The 22,649-nt window shown below is 39.5% G+C and overlaps 3 protein-coding genes across 7 annotated transcripts in view; all 3 read left to right on the top strand.

Annotated features, from left to right (window-relative positions):
* fam184a (family with sequence similarity 184 member A) overlaps window positions 1-9,486 on the top strand; it is a 95,069-nt gene extending 85,583 nt beyond the window's left edge. For 2 of the 5 annotated variants that reach the window (XM_026340723.1, XM_026340721.1), the window contains exons 20-21: window positions 93-197; window positions 1,513-1,746. In XM_026340723.1, the coding sequence (XP_026196508.1) occupies window positions 93-197; window positions 1,513-1,650 (243 nt within the window). In that variant the 3' untranslated portion in view covers window positions 1,651-1,746. Of the gene's footprint in view, window positions 1-92; window positions 198-1,512; window positions 1,747-1,788; window positions 2,565-8,489 lie in introns of those variants that run through there. The other 3 variants (XM_026340725.1, XM_026340722.1, XM_026340720.1) reach the window with 3 other exon arrangements.
* A 411-nt stretch (window positions 9,487-9,897) lies between these two features.
* ptrhd1 (peptidyl-tRNA hydrolase domain containing 1) lies at window positions 9,898-11,314 on the top strand. The gene is made up of 2 exons (XM_026341488.1): window positions 9,898-10,140; window positions 10,917-11,314. The coding sequence occupies exons 1-2, from the start codon at window positions 9,931-9,933 to the stop codon at window positions 11,085-11,087; spliced, it is 381 nt and encodes a 126-aa protein (XP_026197273.1). The 5' UTR covers window positions 9,898-9,930; the 3' UTR covers window positions 11,088-11,314.
* A 2,985-nt stretch (window positions 11,315-14,299) lies between these two features.
* The window catches only part of ncoa1 (nuclear receptor coactivator 1), a 43,691-nt gene continuing 35,341 nt past the window's right edge, over window positions 14,300-22,649 (top strand). Inside the window, exon 1 of the mRNA XM_026341044.1 lies at window positions 14,300-14,904. The gene's annotated coding sequence lies outside the window, so the exon portion shown is untranslated. The remainder of the gene's footprint in view (window positions 14,905-22,649) is intronic.

The following is a 22,649-nucleotide window of genomic DNA, read 5'->3' as shown; positions in this document are numbered from 1 at the left end:
AATGTCAAGTGTGTGTACCTATAAAGTCTGCAGACAGACTCATTAAATTTTCAGCCTGTGTGTCTGTCAGCTAATGTGATTTTCTGCTGCAGGATGATAAGAAGTTCTACCAGCTGGAACTCGTCAACAGGGAGACCAACTTCAACAAAGTGTTTAACGCCAGTCCTAACGTAGGAGTTATCAACCCGCTCATCAAGGTAGGTCCAGATTTCCTGTAGCTCACCACACACAGGGGCACTCTAATAAGCCTGTTGCTTTATTTTACTGCATAGCAAAGATGATATCCACTCCATCTCATTTCATTTCCATAAGTACTGAAGTGCTGTTACACCATAGGAAATAAAAAAGATGGGATAGGATTATGATGTTCCAGTAAAAACACAGAAAACTTTCAGAATTAATGGCAATGGCAGATGGTAAAAGGACAATGAAAAAATCAATTTTTAACACATTTGTTCTTTTCTATAAAATAAAGGTTGTCAAGGACAGTGGGAGGAGAGGATAGGAAATAACAGGATTAATGGGAAATGCAGTGTTTTTTTATTTTGTTGAATAAAAGCACCATTGGTATGAGACGGAGGCAAACAGCAATACCTTCCAAGGTCTTGTTTATTTACTGCAATAAAATTCAATGTGTCACAGTTTACGAAGTTATGTGAAATTAAATGCATCAACAAAATATAACTCTAAATTCTCAGTAGCTTCAATTCTTTGTGTTTGTTGAAGCATAGTGACCTTCAGCTTTGATCTCTAATCGGTGTATAAAATCAACACTGGATTGATTTGTTTATTGTAAATATTATGACACACTGAATTTATGGCATCAAATCTTGAAGCTGAATAGAAAGATACAGTTTTTAACCAAGTATAAATGTTGCATCACAGAATTTTATAGTGTACTAAACTTTAAAGCCCCTGAAAACTTTTCAAAACACAAAACAGAATTAAATAATAATGACAATTTTACTTTTCTGAAACATTTCTACACAATAATTATGATCAATTAAACACAAAAATACTTAGTTAATGTGCTTCATTAGGACTGTTTACCTGTAGTTTGATCAGATTTGAATACAATTTTATCCTAATTGGTCTATGAAGGTATGTGACATCACAAAAAGCACAAAAACTAAGCTTCTCACATGAAAATGTTTTTCAGGGCCTTTAAACGTTTCAGTGCACTTAAACAACTTCACAGTATGTCTGAGCTGAATGGTTCCCACTGCATGTTCAATATGTATCATCTCAGGTTTTATAACTTCCAGTATTTATCTTTGCTGTTACATGTACTTTTACACATATCTGTATATGTGTTGTGTGTCCACCGTGTGCTGACTTTTGTCGATCATGTGTTGGTGTGTGTGTATAAATGTGTGAGGAACTCCTCCACCCAAGCCGACTGTTCTTCCTGACTGTTTCTCCAGCTTTCCTTTGCTTTCCAAGCCATATGTTAGTGTGAGATGTTTCCTGCTTTGACACATCTCTTCTCATCTGAATTTCCATCCTGCTCAGAGCGACTGGTGCTTTAAGACTGAGACTGAGAGTGATGCCAGTCTTCAGATGATCCATTCACTCTGCTTCAATCAACATTTAAATATGATCAAGTTAGCGTGCTGCTCTTTTTCTGTCTCTCACTGGCTGGACGGTTAAAGAGCTCTCCCTCTACTCCATTTGCCCTTTCCTCCTCCATCACTTCTATTTTATTTTTAATCATTATTTCCTTTTAAATTTCCCATTTGCTCCTTGTTTGACCCCGGTGCCCCTCCTTTTCCTTTTTTTTCTATGTAGCAAAAGAAAAAGAATGAGAAAACAGCAGCCAGCAGATTCAGCAGCTCTCCTAATCTCAGGGCTCTGGAGGCAGCAGGTATGGGCGTGGGTGTGGTGGGTTCGGGAAGTGGGCAGCCCCCACAGCCCCCACCTCCGCCCCCACCCCAGCCCCAGCCCAGCCGTCTAGAGCCCATCCCCAACTCCCCCCTCCACCACCTTGAGCTCAACTCCAACAAACCTCTTCCCCCGCCGACCCCTCCCACCGAACCCAAGAAATTCATGAGGTGAGACCTTTTCAGTCCCGGTGGGCAACAAGCTGGTCAATCCATGCATCAGTCTTCCAATCACAGATGGATTAACTGGACAATCCTGCAGATTAAAGTGGATAAACACATTCACTAATTTTAGTAAACACAACTTGAATGTAGAAACTAGATCCTAGGCCTGAAAAAATAAAATACAACGGAGCTCTCTGTTGTTTCTGTCTTTGTGAAGATACCTCTCACTGGAATAATAACTGGTGTTTTACATTTTCAACCCGGCCCTTTCACAAACAGCATGAAATCATTATCATCACGAGCTGCAGAGTGTAACATAACCTTGAAACCTCCTAATGTGCCGTAATTAACTGTTAGCTAAGCCCCACCTCTCTAATTTAATGATTTCAGTTCTAAAACAATAATGAAAATAACATTTACCACTTAATATTCTATTTTCCATTGGTTTCAATCAGCACTGAGCAAATGTGGGGCCTCTCATTTCTAGCACTGATTTTGTTGTATTACATGATAACTGTAGCTAGGTTATTGAACTTATTAGCTACGTTAATTAGTTGAAATCTGCCTAGTCCTGTCTTAAATTCTTAAATAGGCACTTTCTGACGACATGCTCACATCCTCACTGGGTGATGATTCATGGAGACGACATTTAAATAAAGAATGTGGTGAGAGATGAGATTATCTCATTCTGCTTAGCCTACATTTACTGTCAGTGGAGTGTTAACAACCCCAAAGCCAACAGAGAATGTGCAGTTGAAGTCACGACGTGGTGAGTTTCTGTTTCACTGTCGTGTTGTGAGGATGACTCTGCCTCTCTGATCACCGGCCTGTGAATTAACAGATCTTGCACACCTCACAACATGCAGCACGGTGTGATAAAGGCATTAACTAGCTTTTATTAGCATCCAGCACCAGGTGCCGCACAGTAGGAAGAAGGTGGATATGCCAATCAGGAATTATTCCAAAATGAAAATAACATTAAATTAATGATTTTCCTCAAAATTCTACAAAAATACCCCATAATGTCAAAGTTGACATGATCCCTGTCTGGCCTTGCTCCTTTTCCTGGTCCATTTTCCTCTTACTGCTCTCTCAGTCACATCACATTCCTCAGAACTAATCACCCGATCAGCCTCAGGTGTTGAGTGAGCAACAACCTTAATCACCAGATCAGTTTCACCGATGCACCAGCCTCCGTTTTAAACCTCCCCTCAGTCAACATCACCTTTCCTGATCATCTTTCTAGTTTTGGTTATTACTTTCGTGCCTAGTTTCTTATCCTGTTATGGGTTTTGTATGTTTTTTTTGTTTTTTGTTTTTTTTTTTTGTTACTTTGCACTTTAGTGCCTCACCGAGCTCCCGGTAGTTTCTTTGTTGGCGCTTTGTTTTTCTAGTGCCTTTGCCACCTGTTCTTTAGTCTCCTGTATCCCATGCCTGATTCCTGTGTTTAATTCTTTATTTAAATACAATTAACGCCTCTTTATATAAACCAAGACCAAAAAAAGTGAAAAGTTTGTTTGAAATCTCTGCAAATTTATTAAAAATGTACATAGGTTTTTACAGCCTTTGCCATGACTTTCAAAATTGAGCTCTGGTACATCCTGTTACAACTGATCGTCCTTAAAATGTTTCTACAACTTGTTTGGAGTCCACCCGTGGGAAATTCAGTTGATTGAACATGATTTGGAAAGGCATACACCTGTCTAAGGTTCTACAGTTCAGTTCATGTCAGAGCACAAACCAAGCCATGAAGTCCAAGGAGTTGTCTGTAAACCTCAGAGACAGAATTGTAACTAGGCGAAGATCTGAGGAAGGGTACAGAAACATTTATGAATCATTAAAGGTCCCAATGAGCACAGTGGCCTCTATCATCAGAGGTTTGTAACCACCATGACTCATTCTAGAGGGGGTTCCCTGGCCAAACTGAATGGTCAAGAGAGAAGGGCCTTAGTCAGGAAGGTGACCAAGAACCCAATGGTCCATCTGAAAGAGCTCCACATTTTCTCTGTGAAGAGTGAACCTTCCAGAAGCACAACCATCTCTGCAGCACTCCATCAATCAGGCCTGTACGGTAGAGTGGACAGTCGGAAACCACAGTAATGGTTTGCCAAAATCTGCCTGAAGGATTCTCAGACCACAAGAAACAAGATTCTCTGGACTGATGGACACAAACATTAAACTCTTTGGCCTGAATGTCAAGCGTCCTGTCTGGATGAAACCAGACACCACTCAGCACCTGGTCCATACCACCCCTACAGTGAAGCATGGTGGTGGAAGCATCATGCTGTGGGGATGTTTTTCAGTGGCAGGAACTGGGGGACTAGTCAGGATCGAGGGAAAGATGAATGAAGCAATGTACAGAGACATCCTTGATGGAAACGTGTTCCAGAGCGTTCTGGACCTCAGACTGGAGAGATCTGAAGAAAATGTCTGTGCACCGACACTCCCCATCCAACCTGATGGAGCTTGAGAGGTACTGCAAAGAAGAATGGGTAAAACTGCCCAAAAATAGGTGCCAAGCTTGTAGCATCATACTTAAAAACACTGGCTGGCTGTAATTGGTGCTAAAGGTGCTTTAACAAAGTACTGAGCAAAGACTGTCAAACTTATGTACATGTGATTTTTTTTATACATTTGCAAAGATTTCAAACAAACATTGACATTATGGGGTACTTTTCATAGAATTCTGAGGAAAATAATAAATTTAAGGCTGTGATATATCAAAATGTGGAATAAATTAAGCGCTGTGAACACTTTCTGGATGCACTTTATGTAATATGACGACCTTAGAAGTAACAAAAGTTACTTCTCTTGGCAGTAAGATGGTTAGCAGGACATGCTAACCTTAGCAGAGGGTTGCCCCTTTCTATAACCCTTTGAAGAGCACTTCAACACATGAAAACATCCTAAGCTTGTAAATACATACAGTTGCAAAGCCATGACTGGACAACCACTGGTCAGGAGAGGGGTTTAGCAGCATCAGATCTGTTTAAAGAGAAGTGGTGAAATAAATAAAATTATCAGTGTAACCCGAACATCAACTTAACTAGCAGCTGGTTAGTGTAGTGGTAAGATCGCGACCTTCCCTGCGGGAGGCCGGGATTCAAATCCCAGCTGTGATCTCCCTCCAGTCGGGGGTCCTTAGCAAGACCTCCTTACGCTTACCCTGCCTGCCATAGCACCTTGTATCTCACGTGTAAGTCGCTTTGGATAAAAGCGTCGCTAAATGACTAAATGTAAATAAGTCCCGTATGTGACTGAAGCTTCAAAGAATGGCCTTGGAATGCAACAGGGGCATGTTTTTCATTATTTATTTTTCCTCACCATTACTATGTGTCCATCAGTCTGAACATGTTAACAGTGAGCATGCTCTGTGTTTCGTTCAGGAAGTTATACAACTTGTTGTTTGTATTTGTTGTGTTAATTTGTTATTGTTTTTGCATTGTGTCATTTTTGTGGTTGTGTTTCTTCACCCCCCCATCTTCAGCTGACTTTCAGCATGTTGCACACGCTGCACTTTTCCTCCTCGAGCCCACATGGGGCCGACTATTTTTGTATAAAATGAATAAATACTTTTGTCATGTGAAGTTCTAATGAAGTAGATTTTGTCTTTTGCTATAATGAACTGTCCCCTCTGTCTGTGGTGGTGTCTTCTTTTAAATACCAGCGTTAACGCTAGTGGTACTACTACTTTTCTGTGGTTCAACAAATGCTTCTCTCTCGCTGCGGTGTGAACTTTACATGAGGATAAATTATGTAACATGCTTCTCACATGAATACATGCAGTGTGTGTACTTGCATGCCAGGAACTGTTTTCTGTAGCATGTGTGAGGGAGTCGTTTTCTGTCCATGCTGCATGTTTTGCTGCTGTCAAAGAATGAGAAGCGGTGGCTGCTTTGCAAAAGCTTCGGCAAAGACCTTCGTTATTATGGACGCCACCTTTTGCTGATGCGCACACACACTACACACTGTACATACAAATTTAGTTTGAGGTCTTCTGCAGAAACTAAAATGCATATTAACTTTATAGCTGTTGGTGGGAATGTAGGAGCACTTGAGCAGTACACCAACACACACTCTTCCACAGAGTGAAGCAGTGACAGTATGAGGTCAGATATTATAGATCTGCTTTGAAATGTTTTCATCCCTCTTCTCCCTGCACACTCTTTGTTCTTGACAAACAGTTCTAGTTAGACTAATCTCTCTGCCCTGACACTAACCCTTTTCCCAACAGCAGAGCGATAAGCAATTTGTAAATCGGACCAGTTTAAATCACTGGGTCTTAAAGTGTCCCTGTCTTTAACCTTTGAAGAAGCTTTCATTAGATGGCAAATCTAATGTAAATTAATTAGACTGTACAGTCTCCAGCTTGCACCTATGTGTGTCTACAAGCGTCTACACATTAATAACCAGACTCATTTTACAGTAGCTGGTGCTGAGGCAGAGGAGGACAGATGGGGATATGAGTGAACTTAGAGAAGATACAGATACAACTTGACTTTAGTATCTATCATGTGATCATTAGATCATCGAGTAAGAACAATAAAACAAACTTTACCTACCTAAGGCTGTCTTTGAAAATCCAGTTTGACCAGGAGCATTTATTTAAACTGTGTCTTTATGTTGCAGTTACTTATTTTTATATTGCAAATGTATAAAAAAGTGTTGTATATAAATTACTGTAGACTTAAAAAAATACTTTGAGTCTAAAATGCGACCATGTTTTAGTATTAACATGATTTATTAGGCTGAACAAATATTAAGGAGGCCTTCTGGGAAGTAATGGACTTCAGAAGTGCAGAAAATAACTCCAAAAACTACCCTGAAAATGTAAACATTACCCAAGGGTTAGGAGACTGTTTATTTAAGAAGGAGCCAATTAAGAAAGCAGAAGTGGCTGCTGTAGGTGTTTGTTGTGATTGATGCACACACTCAGCCTAATTAGTTTAGTCTTAGTGTTTCCTTTCTTATTTCCCTTTAAAAAACTTTCTGTAACCGGCCGGTGCTGCTGTAGGTTGTATGGTTGGCTACTGCAAACACACACAAGATAAGAGTCCTGTTATCATTCTTAAAATATTGTTAAAGGTGTTAACACTGGCAGCATTACCCTTAGTGAAAAAGTTCATATGTGAGATACTTCATGCTGTATTAGACAATATTAGTGATGCTAAGGGTTATTACCTGCTCACTGTGTCCTTCAGAGCAGCATATAAAGGACACAGAGCTGCAAAACACTAACTACTTTTAAATTTTACTTGGTGTTTTGAGGTTAGAAGAAGCGTTTTCTACGTAACGTGTCTCTGTATGTCAATTTTCATTTTCATAACTATAACAACTGAAGCACAGTATCAACCGGATGCTGCATTAATTTGAACATTTGTTAACGTTTGCAGATTAACTGCACGTGTTTCTCTGCGGCTGTGACTCATTAGAGTCCGGACAATGACTCTGCTTCCCCCCTGTGGGCAGAAAAGTGGATTACACATTCAAATAGATGTAAATCAAATGCAACCATAATGAGGGTTTGAGTGCACTGATTCACATCGATAAAAAAGAAAAATAATAAGTGTGTGTGAAAAGGCAGAAATTGACTTCTGGATCCTTCTGTCAGGTTAAATACTAAACACACAGAATGGATCAATGATAAGAATCATATCAGACACCAGCGCTCAGATCCTTTGTTTAGGTAACATCGGTTCTACCTCAGTGTAGATTATGAGCAGAAGTCCTGCATTAAAAAGCTTGATTTAGTGAGTAAGTAGTTAGTAAGTATGCTGTGTTCAGCAATATGCACTGGAAGTATCCAAAGCAAAAGTATGTATATGTGGAAACTGAATCCTGTAATTATGTAGTATTATCCTTACAGCAAGAAAAGTGCATTAAACTTTGTTACTGCAAGACAGATCTCATTAAAATATATATTTAAAAAAATGCAGGCATGGATGGATTATGAGAAAATGGGCCCCTGGGCACAGTTTCAGTCGTTTAGAGTCTGTGTGTATTTGTGGTAATTTTCTCTTTTGGGTTGTTTTTGGTCAGTTTAAGTTGTAGCGCGTCACTTTTCTTGATCTTTTTATGTCAGTTTTTGTTTTTTTTTAATCTTTTTTCAGTAGTTGTAGTCTTTGTTCATAATCGTTTGGGTCATTTTACATCTTTTTGAGGTTGTTGAGTATTTTCATCTCAACATTTTTCCTCTCTATGGGATTATTTATGTCTTTTAACTGAGCTCTTTCAAACTGCTACTTCATTTGTCCCCCTACGGGCCCCTGGGTCTGTGCCCAGTTGGCCTGTTCAATAATCCTTCCATGTCCATAGGTAGTTTGTGCAACATCTAGCTATCTTGAGACTAAATATGCTAAATTTCCTTCTTGCTTTTATCCTGACGTGTCTTCTTTTGTCTTCAATTTCATTTTTGTTGTGGTGGTTTTGCCCCCTGACCTGAAGCCCTCCTGAAACAAAGGACTCCACCATCGACTCCGCGGATGCCCAGCGCCAGGAGTGGTTCGCTCAGTACTTCTCCTTTTGATTGACCACAAACCTGCAAACACAAGGATTCAGCATGTCGACCAAACTTCGAAAAAAAAGAAAACAAACAAACAAACAAACAAAAACAAAAAAACACAGAAAAAAAGGAAAAAGATTTAAAACTATTTGTTTTTATTGTCATGAATAGGTTTGGGGATCAGTTCACTTTAGATTCAGTCAACTGAAGCTGTAATTAATGGGCTGAGAGTTCAATCTCATAGATCTGTCAATAAAGTGCACAGAAATTGATGTCATTGATTTTCACTTTCGTAAAAATGTAATGATTATCCACTTCCTGTTGTTGACTGAGGTGAAACTGAATTGAACCCGATCCTGACCGTCAAATGTCATCATCACTCTGATCTGAGTTGATCGTTTATCTCTGATTGTTTCACTGTGGGCGAGTTTCTCTCTTAGTACAGTGACAATGATCATCAGTATGTTTGATGTTTATTTCTGTTCCTTTAGTTCTTAACTTATTTTGCAGTTACATGAAACTAGAAAATTAACGAGTGGTGCGTTATCATGCTGCTAATTGCCATTGTTGGACTACATACGGTAGGTTATTGTGCTCTCTCTGTACGTGGGCCCACTGCATACAGCATCTTAGACTAGGACGGCTGATCTAAGACCAGTCTGCCTCCTCATTTATGGTGATATTTACATGGACCTGATCCTAGATCAGTTACACTTCTCTGATATGCTCCATGAAAACCGGCTCTGAGTTTAGGACGGCATCATCATGGCAAGTTTGTTACAGCTGCATAGAAGTTTCAGCAGATTTTGGTAGAATATTAAAACCTGTTTGTATGGTTGTCTGTCTCAACACAGATATAATGATGTCTCACCAATTTTAAAAACAAAAATAGCATATTTTATATTTATATTATAATGTGTATGCTTAATAAATAATTATTGTGACATTTAATCGTGCCTGCTTGTCATTTATTTAAGTACATCTGTTGTTTTTGTGTTACTTTAAAAAGAGATGCAAAATTATGGAATTTAATTTAAATATTTGAGTTTCAACTAGAGTTTAGGGTTATTAGTCATTTTCAAACAACTCCATTGTGTTAAAGTTTCTCAGAAAAGACGTTTTGATGTTTTTCTTTGTCATATTCTGTAATATTCTATTCAGGTTTTTGGCGCTTTGATCTGTTAAATAAAACCATTTTGATGAATCATCATTAGCTTCAGGAAATTCTACTTATTTAAGAAAATATTCAGCAGATGAAAATAGTTTCACACATGAGCTGAGTGTGTTTAAAAGTGACCATCAGGGGGCGTCACTGACTTCTAACGCACAGCTGTTGACCCGGAAGAGAAACAGACCCTGACCTGGTTCCTGTACAGGCTGAAAATGGCGGCGTCGGGAGCCGGGTCTCCTGGCCGGCTGGTCCAGTATGTTGTCGTCCGCTCGGATCTGGTTCATAAGCTGTCCTGGCCCCTGGGAGCGGTGATAACTCAGGCCTGTCATGCTGCTACCGCCGCCGTCCACCTGCACTACTCAGACCCGGAGACGCAGCGGTACCTGGCGGAGCTGGACTCCATGCACAAAGTGGTGCTTGGGGTAAGCCTGACACGTCTCACCAAACTCCATTCAAATATGCTTCATTTTAGTGCGTCCTCTATTGTCAGTAAAATCGGCGGTTTCGTTTCTTGTACCATTTAGAAAACTTTAATAATTGTTTTATTCGGCGAATATTAAATTCAATAAGATGTCACTTTTAACAGGATAGCAATAGTAAACTGCCCCCAGTCATAGCTTTCAGCTAGCTAGCCAAGCCATGAGAGCAATCCGCACAAATCACAAGGGAATCAGTTTTGAAAAACTAAATAAAACTTCCTTTTAGCCTTTAGAATTAGTGCTGAATTGAACATGTACCTCCTAGTGTTATATAATAGTAGTAAGTTGTTTTCCAGCAGCTACCAGGTTTTCTCAATACTTCATTAGAATTTAAATATACGAATTTTCCTATGGAAATTTGTTTTTAAGTTGAAGTTGCTTAACCTCAGTCACTATAATGACCACCTATTTGGACATTTTAAACAAGAAACGAGTTATTGAAGCCTGTATTTGCCGTTTATAGCATATTTAAGTTCTCTAAATATTCTAATTCTAATATTCATTTGCTGGGGCAGATCCCTGCAGCGGACTCTGTCCCAGACTAGGACACAGCATTAGCATGAAAACACTCAATATACTGTTACAACACATGGATCTCTGCAATGAAATCTAAGGCGATACTGATCTGTGGCCCGGACTGTTGGGTTAATATTTATTTCAGCTCTGTGACACATACATTCCTTAATACCCTGACTTGCATTAAGTGTTTTTGTGTTTAGGCTCCAGACGAGGCCGCCCTCTCCAGCCTGTCAGAGAACCTGACTCAGGCCGGTGTGTCCCACAAACTGTGGATCGAACAACCAGAGAACATCCCCACCTGCCTGGCTCTGAAGCCATATCCTAAAGAGACTGTCCAGCCGCTATTGCGCAAGTTCAAACTCTTCAAATAACACAGAAAGACAGCGCTCTGTCTATTTATCTGCAGCTCATTAGTGTTTTAAATGAAAGGAGGAAGGAGGCCTGCAAAGCTTCTTTTCATCTAGTTGTGCCTGCAAACAGCAAACGGTGGCCGCCTGATCATTTGTCTGTATGATGGTTTGAACTGTACCAACAAGTTCTGCAGTTCCCGACTGTCTAACCTAATTCATTGCACAAATAAAACATTGTTTAATCTGAATTGCAAAGTGCATGTCAAAACATTGCAAATTCTTTATTTGACGATGAAAAACATTGTCATGGGGAAATTTACACTTTCTCTTCATTCATACAAATGTAGTTCTCAAAAGAAGTAGCTCCTCTATCCGATCTTTTAGTTAGTTTGGCTGAACGTCTGACATGTTTCGTCACTATGTAGGCACCACAGTACGTTTGCACCTAAAAGAAGCGATATTCACCTGTGATTTTTCCTAAACAGCAAATGAGAAGTTCAGATTTCAGTTGCTTTATCATTAACATTGTGCTGCGATGCTAAATGCTGTGCAAAGAATCTGCAGAAATAGTTTTTTTCATAATCTAAAATCTTTTCTGTGCTTGTTTTCCTTTTGAACAGACTGAAACAGATTTATCTCATTAATGATTGAGGACTCGGTAATTGTTGGTATTATACACCTTGAGGTAATTTCTTCAACCTTTGTAAAAATCTCCACTTTGATTCAAGGACTAATTGATTAGATTTTGGCAGTGAAAGGATAAAGGTCACAGTCACTGTGACCTCCCATTCTTGTCAACATTACATCTCAGAAATGCCTGGGGGGAATTTCATTGGATCCAAACATCCACTAAGACTCATAAATGTATGACAATGTAGCCGGGACAGAAACAACTTCATTGGTTCCAACAATAATGTGGTAACTGTATTTTACCAGGGGTCTGGTTTGGATCAACACTAACATGAACAATAATGGAGCCATATTGTGAACTGTTCGGTTTATTTGCCTTTCTCAGCACATATGAGAACTTCAAAGTGTCAGATTAAAATGTGGTGCTCTTTGTTTTGCTTGCCACAATAAATGCGTATCACGGGGGAAAACAAGCAAAAACTGGGACCTGGAATAGAGCAAGGAGACTCAAGAAGTCACATAACAGAGGATCGAACTAACGTGGAGACTAAGGGGAAAAAGGAATGTACACTGTGGCTGTTAATTACCAAAGTGACTGCAGCTGTGGATCATTTGTGTGCGTGTCAGGAGCAGAAACATGGCTGATCAGGGGTGTGGCCAGGTGAGTGTGTGTATGGAGGAAAAACGGAGACAGGATGAAACTGAGATACAAAGAATCTTAAAATTAAACAAAGACGTGGGTCATGACGAATTCTCACAACTGGAGTGGCTGGAACAAGGTCATGTGACTAATAATCGTAGATGCCTGAATAAAGTAAATTATCATAACAGATCTGTATATTGTGACAACGCCTGCCGTTGTTCCCATAGCAAAACTGGGAAGTTACCTACATGTTTTATAAAATGAAACTGCAGGCCATGTGTGAGTCACCTTTAGATTCCCCCACCCTTTTTAGGCATGCGATAAGGAGGTGCTTACAAAGTAGTATTAAAATTCAAAAAGCAAACCATATATATATATATATATATATATATATAAATATATATATATATATATATATATATATATATATATAAATGTGTGTGTGTGTCAGAATAACCGTTCATTGCTGTTACACAGACATTACAGTGCCCTGAAATGGGAGCCTCACTAAAATTCACATGGTAAAATCAGATCTATGAAATATAAGAGAACGTGCACTTTAACAACCTGATTTATGTTATTACAAATCACAACTGTACAGTGCAGAGGCAAATACATAAATAATGGGTCACTGCCCCAAACCTTATGAATTCATTGTAAATGGGCATGGAGTACTAGTTATTTCCCAGAATACCTCCAAAAGACATGACTGTGCACGTTACTTTCAGTCTTACATGTAATGTCATTATTATATTATTATTATTATTATCACCACATCGCAGAGACGCAGCCCTGGAGTAACAGAGTATAGTATATCTAACAGTCAGTAGGCGTGGACCTAATCAGGGTCATATAGTGAATTTGTGCTAAATTTACTTTCTTCAAAAAAACCACACAAATCTATGGGAGAATATTTTATATAAAAAAATGGATCAACTGGCAGATGAGGCGTTTGAAAGGCACTGCTCACTGTGAAGAACGCTGAGACCAGGAACACCAGATTCTGCAGATTTCTTTTAGTGGTAAGAATCTTTTTAGAGCCTTTAAGCTCTTTGTTTTGTTATTATTGCCACAACGTTCCTCCTCACCTGCAGTAAATGGCTGTTTAAATATGTAAATATCCCAAATCTCACTGTCCAGCACCAAACAACAGAACATTTAAACACTGCCTGAGAACCATGGTGGAAGATTTTGCAGCTCAAAAGCAAAATATATTTCTCCAGAGAAGATTGAAACCAAAACATATAAGATTTGCATATGCAGCTGTCATAACCTGCTATAGTTGGGTTTGTCACGCAATTATCTCTCCCGCCTTTTTGGTGTCACTCTGAAGTAGAAGTAGTAGAAATATTTTTTCCGTTTCTCTGTTGTTGTTGTGTTTCTAATCTATTTGTATTTTGTCTCTGTAGTTACATGTGGTGGCTGTGTCATTTGTAGCCCTGTTGCTTTGCTTTGCTGCAGTCATTTGTGTATTTGTAGTAGTTTCGTGTCATTTCACGACACTTTTCCATTTCTCTGTCATTTATTTTGTGTGCATGTAGACATGGTGCATCAGGCTGCACTGTATTTGTGTAGTTGATGTCACTTGAAACAGAAGCCCTGACCCTTTGGCCACAGGGCCTGTGCACAGTAAGACATTCCCATAAGTCTCCCACTGTGAATAACCTGAAAACAACTGGACGTGCATGTGTTTACTTGCTCCAATTGGAGAATTGGGGCCTTTTGGGGTTGAGGTATGTGCAGGACCCAGACTCTAGTGCTGTATCACCACACAACCTTCTGTATTTGGTGGTTATTGCGCTCTGACAGCGCATCACGTTGCACATCTTGTCCTTATTAACCACTAAACCACCGTCTCGTCTTCTTTGTGGACGCTGTGCAGGATTCTGCCCAGCGCGTGAACGCGCCTCCGCGCTCCGTGTGCACGAGCAGCCCTGTTTGTTTGTGTTGAGCGATTGGAAATGGCGGAGAGCAGAGATCAAAGCGATAACTTGGGTTTGCAAACGCCAATGCGCCGTCACTGAGACACAGAAGACACCCACAAGTGCTTCTCGGAGTTACCTGCGATTTGCTGCTGCCGATGGGATATAAGTCGGACATAGCGGAAAATGATTTTTGGAAGGTTTGAATATAGCAAGCAGGTTAGCCAGCTAAGCTAACAGCTATAGCAGCCTGGCGCTAGCTAGCTCTGAGTCGTGTGTGATTTTAACCACGCAGGCTTGTTTGTCAACACAGGCTGACGTTAAATTGCTAGCTAGCCAGCTAACATACAACTTTTGCTCGGTTTCCAGGCTCCCCCGCTTGGGTTTACAACATGTTAACGACACATGAGCGCCAATTAATCAATCCAAAGTAACCTTAACAGCGGATCAAAAGTCAGACGTCTGACAATCCGAGTCGCCAGCGAGCAGTAAGTTAAGCTGCTTCGCTAAGTTAGCTAACTAGCTTGTTTTACGCTCAGTTTGAGCTGCCGTTCGCGTGGGAATGAGGCACCCGGAGTGACAACACACAGCAGGACCACGTTGGCAGGATCGTTATTTACAAGTCAAACGGACGACGAACCAGGTAAGCCAACCGAGAAACGCAGCCGTCAGCTCCTGACAACATGTCATCCGGACTAACCGTGACTGGAGTGGCCGCTGCAGCGGAGGTAGCGTTCAGCTAAGGGGGGCCTCCAAACACCAAAACACGCCTGGCTCATTGGTGATTTTTTTTTTCCACCTAACCTTGCAATAATTCACCGACACTGTTTTTTTTTTTGTTTTTGGAAATCAAACACACAATATGCAGTGCAATGCTGACTGGGGCATTTTTGCTCCTTCGACCACCTGCAAAGAAAGAGCTCATCTTGTGCTTATGTAAGACGGTCTGTTCGGCCACAAGGTGCTGCTGTTATTCGTTTGATTTACCTGCAACTTGGATCCTAAACGCGAGAACTGATGGGGCATCTTGACCCCCTGGGCATACAGCAAAATGCCCCAGGTCTTTAATTAATACCATCATTAATCATTGACATTATTAAAATGGTCAGACGTTGATTAGCCAGACAATTTTTCAATTAAATAATGTGTTAGTCATTATGTTCACTGTGATTGACTTCATCTTATATTATTAGTAGAGCTGCAGCAATTAACTGATTAAGCTTAAAGTTGATTAGCTGCTATTTTAATAATTAATTAATCTTTTAAGTAATTTTTCTAGCAAAGTGCCAAACCTGAGATCTTCGTCCTCTCACATGTGAGAATTTGCAGCTTTTCTTTGTCTTATACTAAAATACAGCACAATCTCAGTTAGTCTACACAAAACAACATATAATGAAGTCAGTCTTGAATGCTGTGTATTCACCTTTCTGTTCTATAGGGGCTAAAAGCTCCAGTCAAGTAGATTCTTAAGTTGATTCATGTCTTTTAAAGAAAGCATTTCAGTATTTCATTGTCATCGTCTAATATTTTATTTACAATATAGGACAAAGGTATGCCAGTAGATTCCATAGTAGATGTAAATGTTCAGATGCAAGTGAATGCAAAGAAATGACAGCTAAACTGAGTCATTATTTGTCTCAGAGCTAATCAAGACAATATTATAGTGGATTTTTCTTTTATTAGATTTTGCAACTTCCTAGTAGTTATTGTATCAGTGCAAAAGTAAGATGAATGTAGGTATGATTAACAGATATACATGTTAAATACTGGAATTAATTATTTAAATCTGTGCTGAAATTATTATAATATAATCAAAAACATTTATCTTTATGTATGTTGTAACAGACTACTTTGTTTTTGTTGACTGTGCTTGTTTGTGTAGTATTGGTTTGCAGGCTTGTAATGTTCTAAGTAAAGGCATTGTAGTGGGGCCTCTTTAGGTTAAGATGTAGCACAGATAAGAGCCAAGTTCAGTGTAGGCCTCAGTTATTCTGTTTGCTTAAAGCGCGTGCCCCTGCTGCACAGAGAAGAGTACAACCTGCTTGAACAACAAGATGAAAATACAGGAATAAGAAGCAGATAATAATCATAACTGTTGTTTTACTAAACAACTACTTCAACATGATTCAAGAAAAAAAAACATTATTTTTTCTCTGTGATATCTGAGCCAAATCAAACAGTATATGCAAGTATGTTTAAAATTGATGCAGCACTTTTTTTTTTTTACCTCAACTCGAGTCTGGAGCGATGAACAGATGAAATAATTAATGCATTGTAGCTACCTTCAGTTAAGATTGTTTGTGCATACTGATGGGTTTGTGTAGGCTGGGCAGGAAACTGTATCATAAGCAAGTGGCTGTACAGTCCGATGTGTTTAATTATTATTCTCCTGAAGAAATTGTGGAATGGCATTTCAGTTATTAGCTCTTCACACAAGCTGTTAAGCCTACCTAAAGATGAGCTACATTTGAGGCAAATAGTTGGGAGTGGGAGCCCTCCTCCTCCCCTTAGCTAAGCTCTGTGTCTGTATGGAGAATGAGCAGCCATTTTAGTGCTCAGCACTGCTGCTGCCTGCCTGCCACTGTCACAGCATTCTTCAGCTGGAGCTGCAGTAGGTGCTCATGCAGTTTGTTTTGAAGCCCTCAGGAAACCAACCTATGAAAATGTCAGTGATGCTTCTACGTAGGGTCAAAAATGAACAGCCTGCACACGCTGAATACTGATGAATGTTGTCGCCGGTGCCAGGTGGCTAAGTGCAGGTCACCTGCTTTGATGGGCTGGCAACTTTTTGGGATGATCAATTGAATGTCTCAGCTTGTACAGTTGTGTTTGCCTGGTAGTGCATGCAAGTGTAAACCTCTCTCTCTTTCGTTATTATATAAAACAGAAGGAGGTTAGCACCAGTGGTGAAGGAGGTAATCACATTCTTTACTTAAGTATAAGTGCTAATAAATGTCCTGCTTTAAAGTATTATTAATAGTTATTAACTGATTGTTTGCTTTGCAAAAATTCTGAAAATATTAAGACATTTTGTAACAAGTTATTTAAACAATTAATGAAATAGGTGCCAATTTACTGGAGATGTGGGACAGTGCAGATTGATCCTGTCTTTACATTTTACTTGCACACTTGCAAGTTATATATGCTCCCGCATATGCGAGTGTGATGCCCACTCTTAAGTCAGTCACAAGTTAGATTCTCTGTTGCATTTTATTTTTCTAATATTGGTTATAAGCAATAATAACCATCATTTTTAATACCGTGGTGTATTGTGAAACCGGGAATCTGCTGTATCTGTCCCTGCCTGGTGCAGTAACAGCATGGTACTGGATTTGCTTGACTCTACTTTGGTTTCACTTTTGTGAAGGTTCTAAATGAGCCAAAAGAATGATGTAGAAGAATGTTGTATAACTGAATGTCCATTCAGGAACCAGTTTTAAAAATATTATAGCCTCCATGGCTTTTTGTCAAGTGACCTCATGTATTAGTACTTTTTTTTATAGAATACCTGTAAAACTCTTTATTTCACCTTGTGCCAGCATGCAAACATCCCAAACATAGGAGGCGAGCATGATAAACACTTTGTGAAATGGCAGCATGTTAGCATGCAGCCCAAAGCAACACTGTGCCTGAGCAGAGTCTCACAGAGCTACTACCGTGACTGTTGACTCTCAGTGTTGTTATAAGACACCGAGATAAAATCGAAAGTGGTAAAGCTTGAACCAAAGTGAGGTCACGTGCACAACATAGGCAGTGCTTCTGTGGACCAATCATAGTTTGGGATTAGTACAGCCTCTCACACAGTCCAATCACAGAGGTGAAATGTACAGAGTAGGATGTAGTGTTACTTTATCTAAAGCATAGCCATGTGTTCTACACATAGTGTCTTTAAATACCACAACAATGTTTGTATTGTTTTTGAAACCAGTACTGACGTTGTGGGTTTGAAAGAAAATCTGAGAAGGCTCCCTTAAATTTGGTTATTGAAGAAATCTTACAACGAAGGACAGTTAGTTGTTGAAAATGAACTTGAAAGTGATCACTGGTGGTCAGACTGAACAAACTAACTAATGGAAGCTCTGTTTCTAAATGTGACAAACTAGTTGGGTCTGGTAAAATAGCACAGATCTTCTAAACAGCATTGAAATTTCACTCATCCCACCATAACTGCCTGACCATACACTTTGTTGCTCCTGTCTACAGTACACTTTTTCCATGTACTGACCAAATAAAATAATTCTGCATTAATGTTCGTATATACAGACTGCATAGTGGTGGGCGACGTGAATGTGTGTTTTTTTGGCAGGTGAGACAAAAAGTAATCCAGACTTACTGTAAATTTCATCAACCTAGAGTTTTGTGGTTTGTTGGTTGTTTACTTAAGGGAAATGAAGGAGAAATATATTTTATTGATGCGGTTTTCCTTTAATCAAAGGGTGATGTCTACATTTCTGGTCTAGTTTCAGTGTGTGTGAGTGTGTGTGTGTCGGTGTCGGGGGGGCTTCATTTACATAGTGCTGGCATATTAGTGTTATAACAAATGGGAGCAAGTAGATAAAATAAACTCTTTCAGTTTCATGTTAGCTTTGATATTATGCAGTGGTACGTGCAGAAGCTCTCGTTTCTGCAAAGCTGAACCAGATTGGCTCCCGGTGTATTCTGTGAAGCACCGGCTGCTGTATGCTGCGGTTTGTCCCTCTGAATATCCGAATGCAGCAACTCATGTACACAGTGATGCTCGAAGGTTTATGAACCCTTTGTCTCAGTCTCTACATAGATATGATGCGATGTGATTATCACATCAAAGCTAGAACCAGGTAAAGGGAACCCAATTAAAGAAATAAGACAAAAACGACTCGTGGCTTATGGTCAGCTATGGTCCTTTTGGGGAGTAATGTGACTTCCTCATTGCAACTCAGTCATGGACACCATTGCTTTTCAGAGTTCTGATGATGAACGTTGACATCAGACACTGCAAGAGTGAGATATAGACTGTATATGCAATGTAATTTTAAGACTTTAGGCTAGAATTTGATTATGTTTGTTCAAGAAAATTCTAAAGGGTTCACAAACTTTCATGCACCTCTGTACACTTACTGTCTTCAGCTGTGAGTGGGCAGAATGTGGGAGAAAACAGAAGAGCGACTCTTCGCTGCCTTGCTCCTATCAGAGCAATGGCCTACATTCTTGCTTTGAAAAAAAAAAAGCTTGTGCAGCAGACTGTGAGAATTTGTGAGGGTTGGGAGGAAACCGAGGGAAGGAGAAAGGTAAACGCAAAGAATGAGACAAATAGAAAGATGGTGTACAGGAGGAAATTGATAGGGCAAGTGAGAAAGTGGAGCAAAGAGTAGTTGTGTTGCGAGTGAGTCAACAGTCGAGCTCCAATGGCCCGTTTCTTCTGAATAAGGTCAGTCTGCAATAAGAAGAGTCACACAAGAATCTTTATGTTTCTGTGTGGATCAGAGTAGGTTTCAATGAAAAATGTGTTTACCAGGGTGATAATACTGGGCATAAAGAAGGGAAGGAAGGGAATGGAGGAGTATGATACACTTCTTTACAGGTACATCATGCACTGCGGGTGTGACGGGATGCTGCATATCTTTGCCCAAGTGATTAAGAAGAAATCTAACAGTTGTGTCTCACCTTTGATGCAACGTGAACAGTGTCTAATGAGCACATGGTTGTGTAAACCCCTTTTGTGAAGTGGAGCTTTAGGCTGAGTATGTGCTGAGGTTTTAAAACAAAGGGTTGGTGGTGCAGCACTTAAATTTGTCTTACATATTTGTTATTTCTGCACTGAACTGAACTTTTTGCTGTCGAGTCTTTTGGCATCACATTCACCTTTTCTGTAGTTTCTGTGGTATTGTTCTTATTGCTGACTCTGACACAAATGAGTGGCCACAGGGCTTCCATATTTCAAAATGAGTTTGGTGTAATTTTTAGTTGTTTCTATATGGCAAAGGATGCAAAAACCTGTATGCTTACCTCAGCTGGAGATATGTGCTGTCCATGTGAGAGGAGACATGGAAGCTCTGGCTGCTCTAAAAATTGCAGGAGCTACTGAAAGTGACTTAACCCTTTTGAATTCAGTTAAATTGTTGGAAGTGTCATGTCATTTCATGGCCCATTTTCATTTAGGATGCTTCTATATCAGATATTGACATTACAGTGGATGCTGGTCATAAATCAGATAGTGTTTAGGAAGAACAGATAAAGTAAATAACTAAAGTCATACTAAACATGATTCATTTAATTATAGTTTTTATTGTTGTCCCTGCACTTTATCATGTTAATTACTAATGCTCATTACTAATACTAAGATACTTTAAGGGTGCAGTTAATGCAAACAGCTCATGATGAACTTATACACAGTGATAAAAAGTTCTCTGGGCAGTGTGAATAAATGTGACGCAGTATAATGTGGAAACAACTCAGTATTAGGTGGTTAAAGTTGCCTGGACTTGATTCTCTTGTATCACAGCTGATTTCACCTCTCCAGGGTATAAGTAATACATCCAGCAGGTCACTGGAGATACAACCCACACATTAAAACCTCAGCCTTAACCTCAACCATCAATCATGTCACCATAGCTAGTAGTAGGTGAATGTAATAAATGTTTTTGACAAGACATTCCCATTTCACTTTCATTTCATGTGAACTGGCTGAGGAATTATGATGCAAACTGAAAGGGTAGAGGTGGTACACAGGCAGTAATGAGGAGTGTTAAGCACTGTATTTTATCTATTGTCAGGAGAAACTTTATTGCTGGTGGATACTACGTGCAAGTGTCTCGCCTTGGTAAGGGGTAGATGGAAAAGCAATCTGATTTATTGCACAGTAGCACTGTTGTAAAGCAGTACATCTGTAGCACGCATGATGTCTAGACTGTGGCCACTGACTGAAGGGAACTGAACGATAAGAGAGGAAAGGAAGCGGTCTTGTTTTGTAGGTTTTGAAGGTTAGGTAATGTGGCACAAATAAATACCTTTGTATATACTTTGTGGTGTAGTGTTCAAATGCATGCCACAGATGTTTTCGCACCATTATTCTGGTTATTCTTCTTTCTTTCTAATCTGTCTTTCAGTATAAAACCTGTTTCTTCTAAAATGCAATAAAAGTATAATCAGTGATTTGTTAATTAGCTTGAGTGTTTGTTTATCTGACAAAAGGATTTCATTTAATTATTTTCACTGACAAACTTAATTGTATTTTATAAATGTGAGCGCATTTGAGTTTGATGCTTACAGCACACTCAAAAAGTGGAGACGGAGCTCATCATAGCTTACCGCTATGTTAAATCTCCTTTCTTTTTGATTGCTATTAAAATAATTACATGAATAATAATTAATTGTTTGGGATCTGAGTATACTAATTGTTGCAACTTTTGTTAAATGTTGTTTAATGCACCAAATGTTCATTTGTTTATAAATGTTCACATTTCCAGGCTATGACATTTGTCTCACTAACTATAACCTTTCCAGCCAGCCTTTAAAGATTGAGCTTAGCTCTTACTAGAAAAGTAAGGATAGACTGCAGTTGTCAGAACACATGCCAGTGAGATACTAGCATAATGGTTTACCTTTCCTGATGTCATCATGCTGCTAACTGTGTTTTACAGGAAGAGCTTTCCACCAAAAGTTATTGATTATGGTTTCACTGTAATGGAGCTAATGTGCTAGGTTGCTGTACCTTTGCTTGTACTATCCCATAAATGTCACAGATGCCTAAGGATATGTTGGCAGGTTATGAACAATAAATGGGACTGTAAGCCAGAAATCTGCAGTATAACTGTGATCCTGAACTAACTAGTTATATTGGGTAGATTTTATACAGACATAATGACCTTGGTGATTGCCAGAATATTCTCTAACACCAATACAGTCGTGGGCAAAGTGACACAAACGTCAAGCAGAAGCCCACAAGTTGTGATTAAGACAAGAATGGATCATCATCAGTTGGGATTTAGCCCTTGGGCTGATATTCAGTATGCAAAGGTGAATTGCAGCAGTCAAGAAAAATAAGGGGCAGTGCTGTATTCATAGTCAAAACGTTTGGCGAGGAGCTTTTTCTCTGGCGGTTGGAACAAAATGTAGTGAACATTACACTATTTAAATATCAGGGTGTTAGCATGTTAATGCTAGCATTTATCTCATAGCACTTCTCATGGCTGTAGATGCTTGGTCCACAAAGAAGGTTTTTGAGCTGCTTGTTCTGTTTCATGGAACAGATGTGCTTGTATTATAATCAATCCAGCTGTCAACACAGCCTACATAATGGTTCGTGTTGGATTGGAACTCATGTGCAACCGCAGCCCAGAGTGTATTTTTATGGTTCTGATCTATTTTCCTGCATTTGCTGTATGCACATAACCACAGTGACTGTGTATT

Source organism: Anabas testudineus, chromosome 24 (genome assembly GCF_900324465.2).
Source record: "Anabas testudineus chromosome 24, fAnaTes1.2, whole genome shotgun sequence".
NCBI lineage: Eukaryota > Metazoa > Chordata > Actinopteri > Anabantiformes > Anabantidae > Anabas > Anabas testudineus.
The sequence above is the reverse complement of the archived record's forward strand: the minus strand, read 5'-3'. Positions and strand labels throughout refer to the sequence as shown.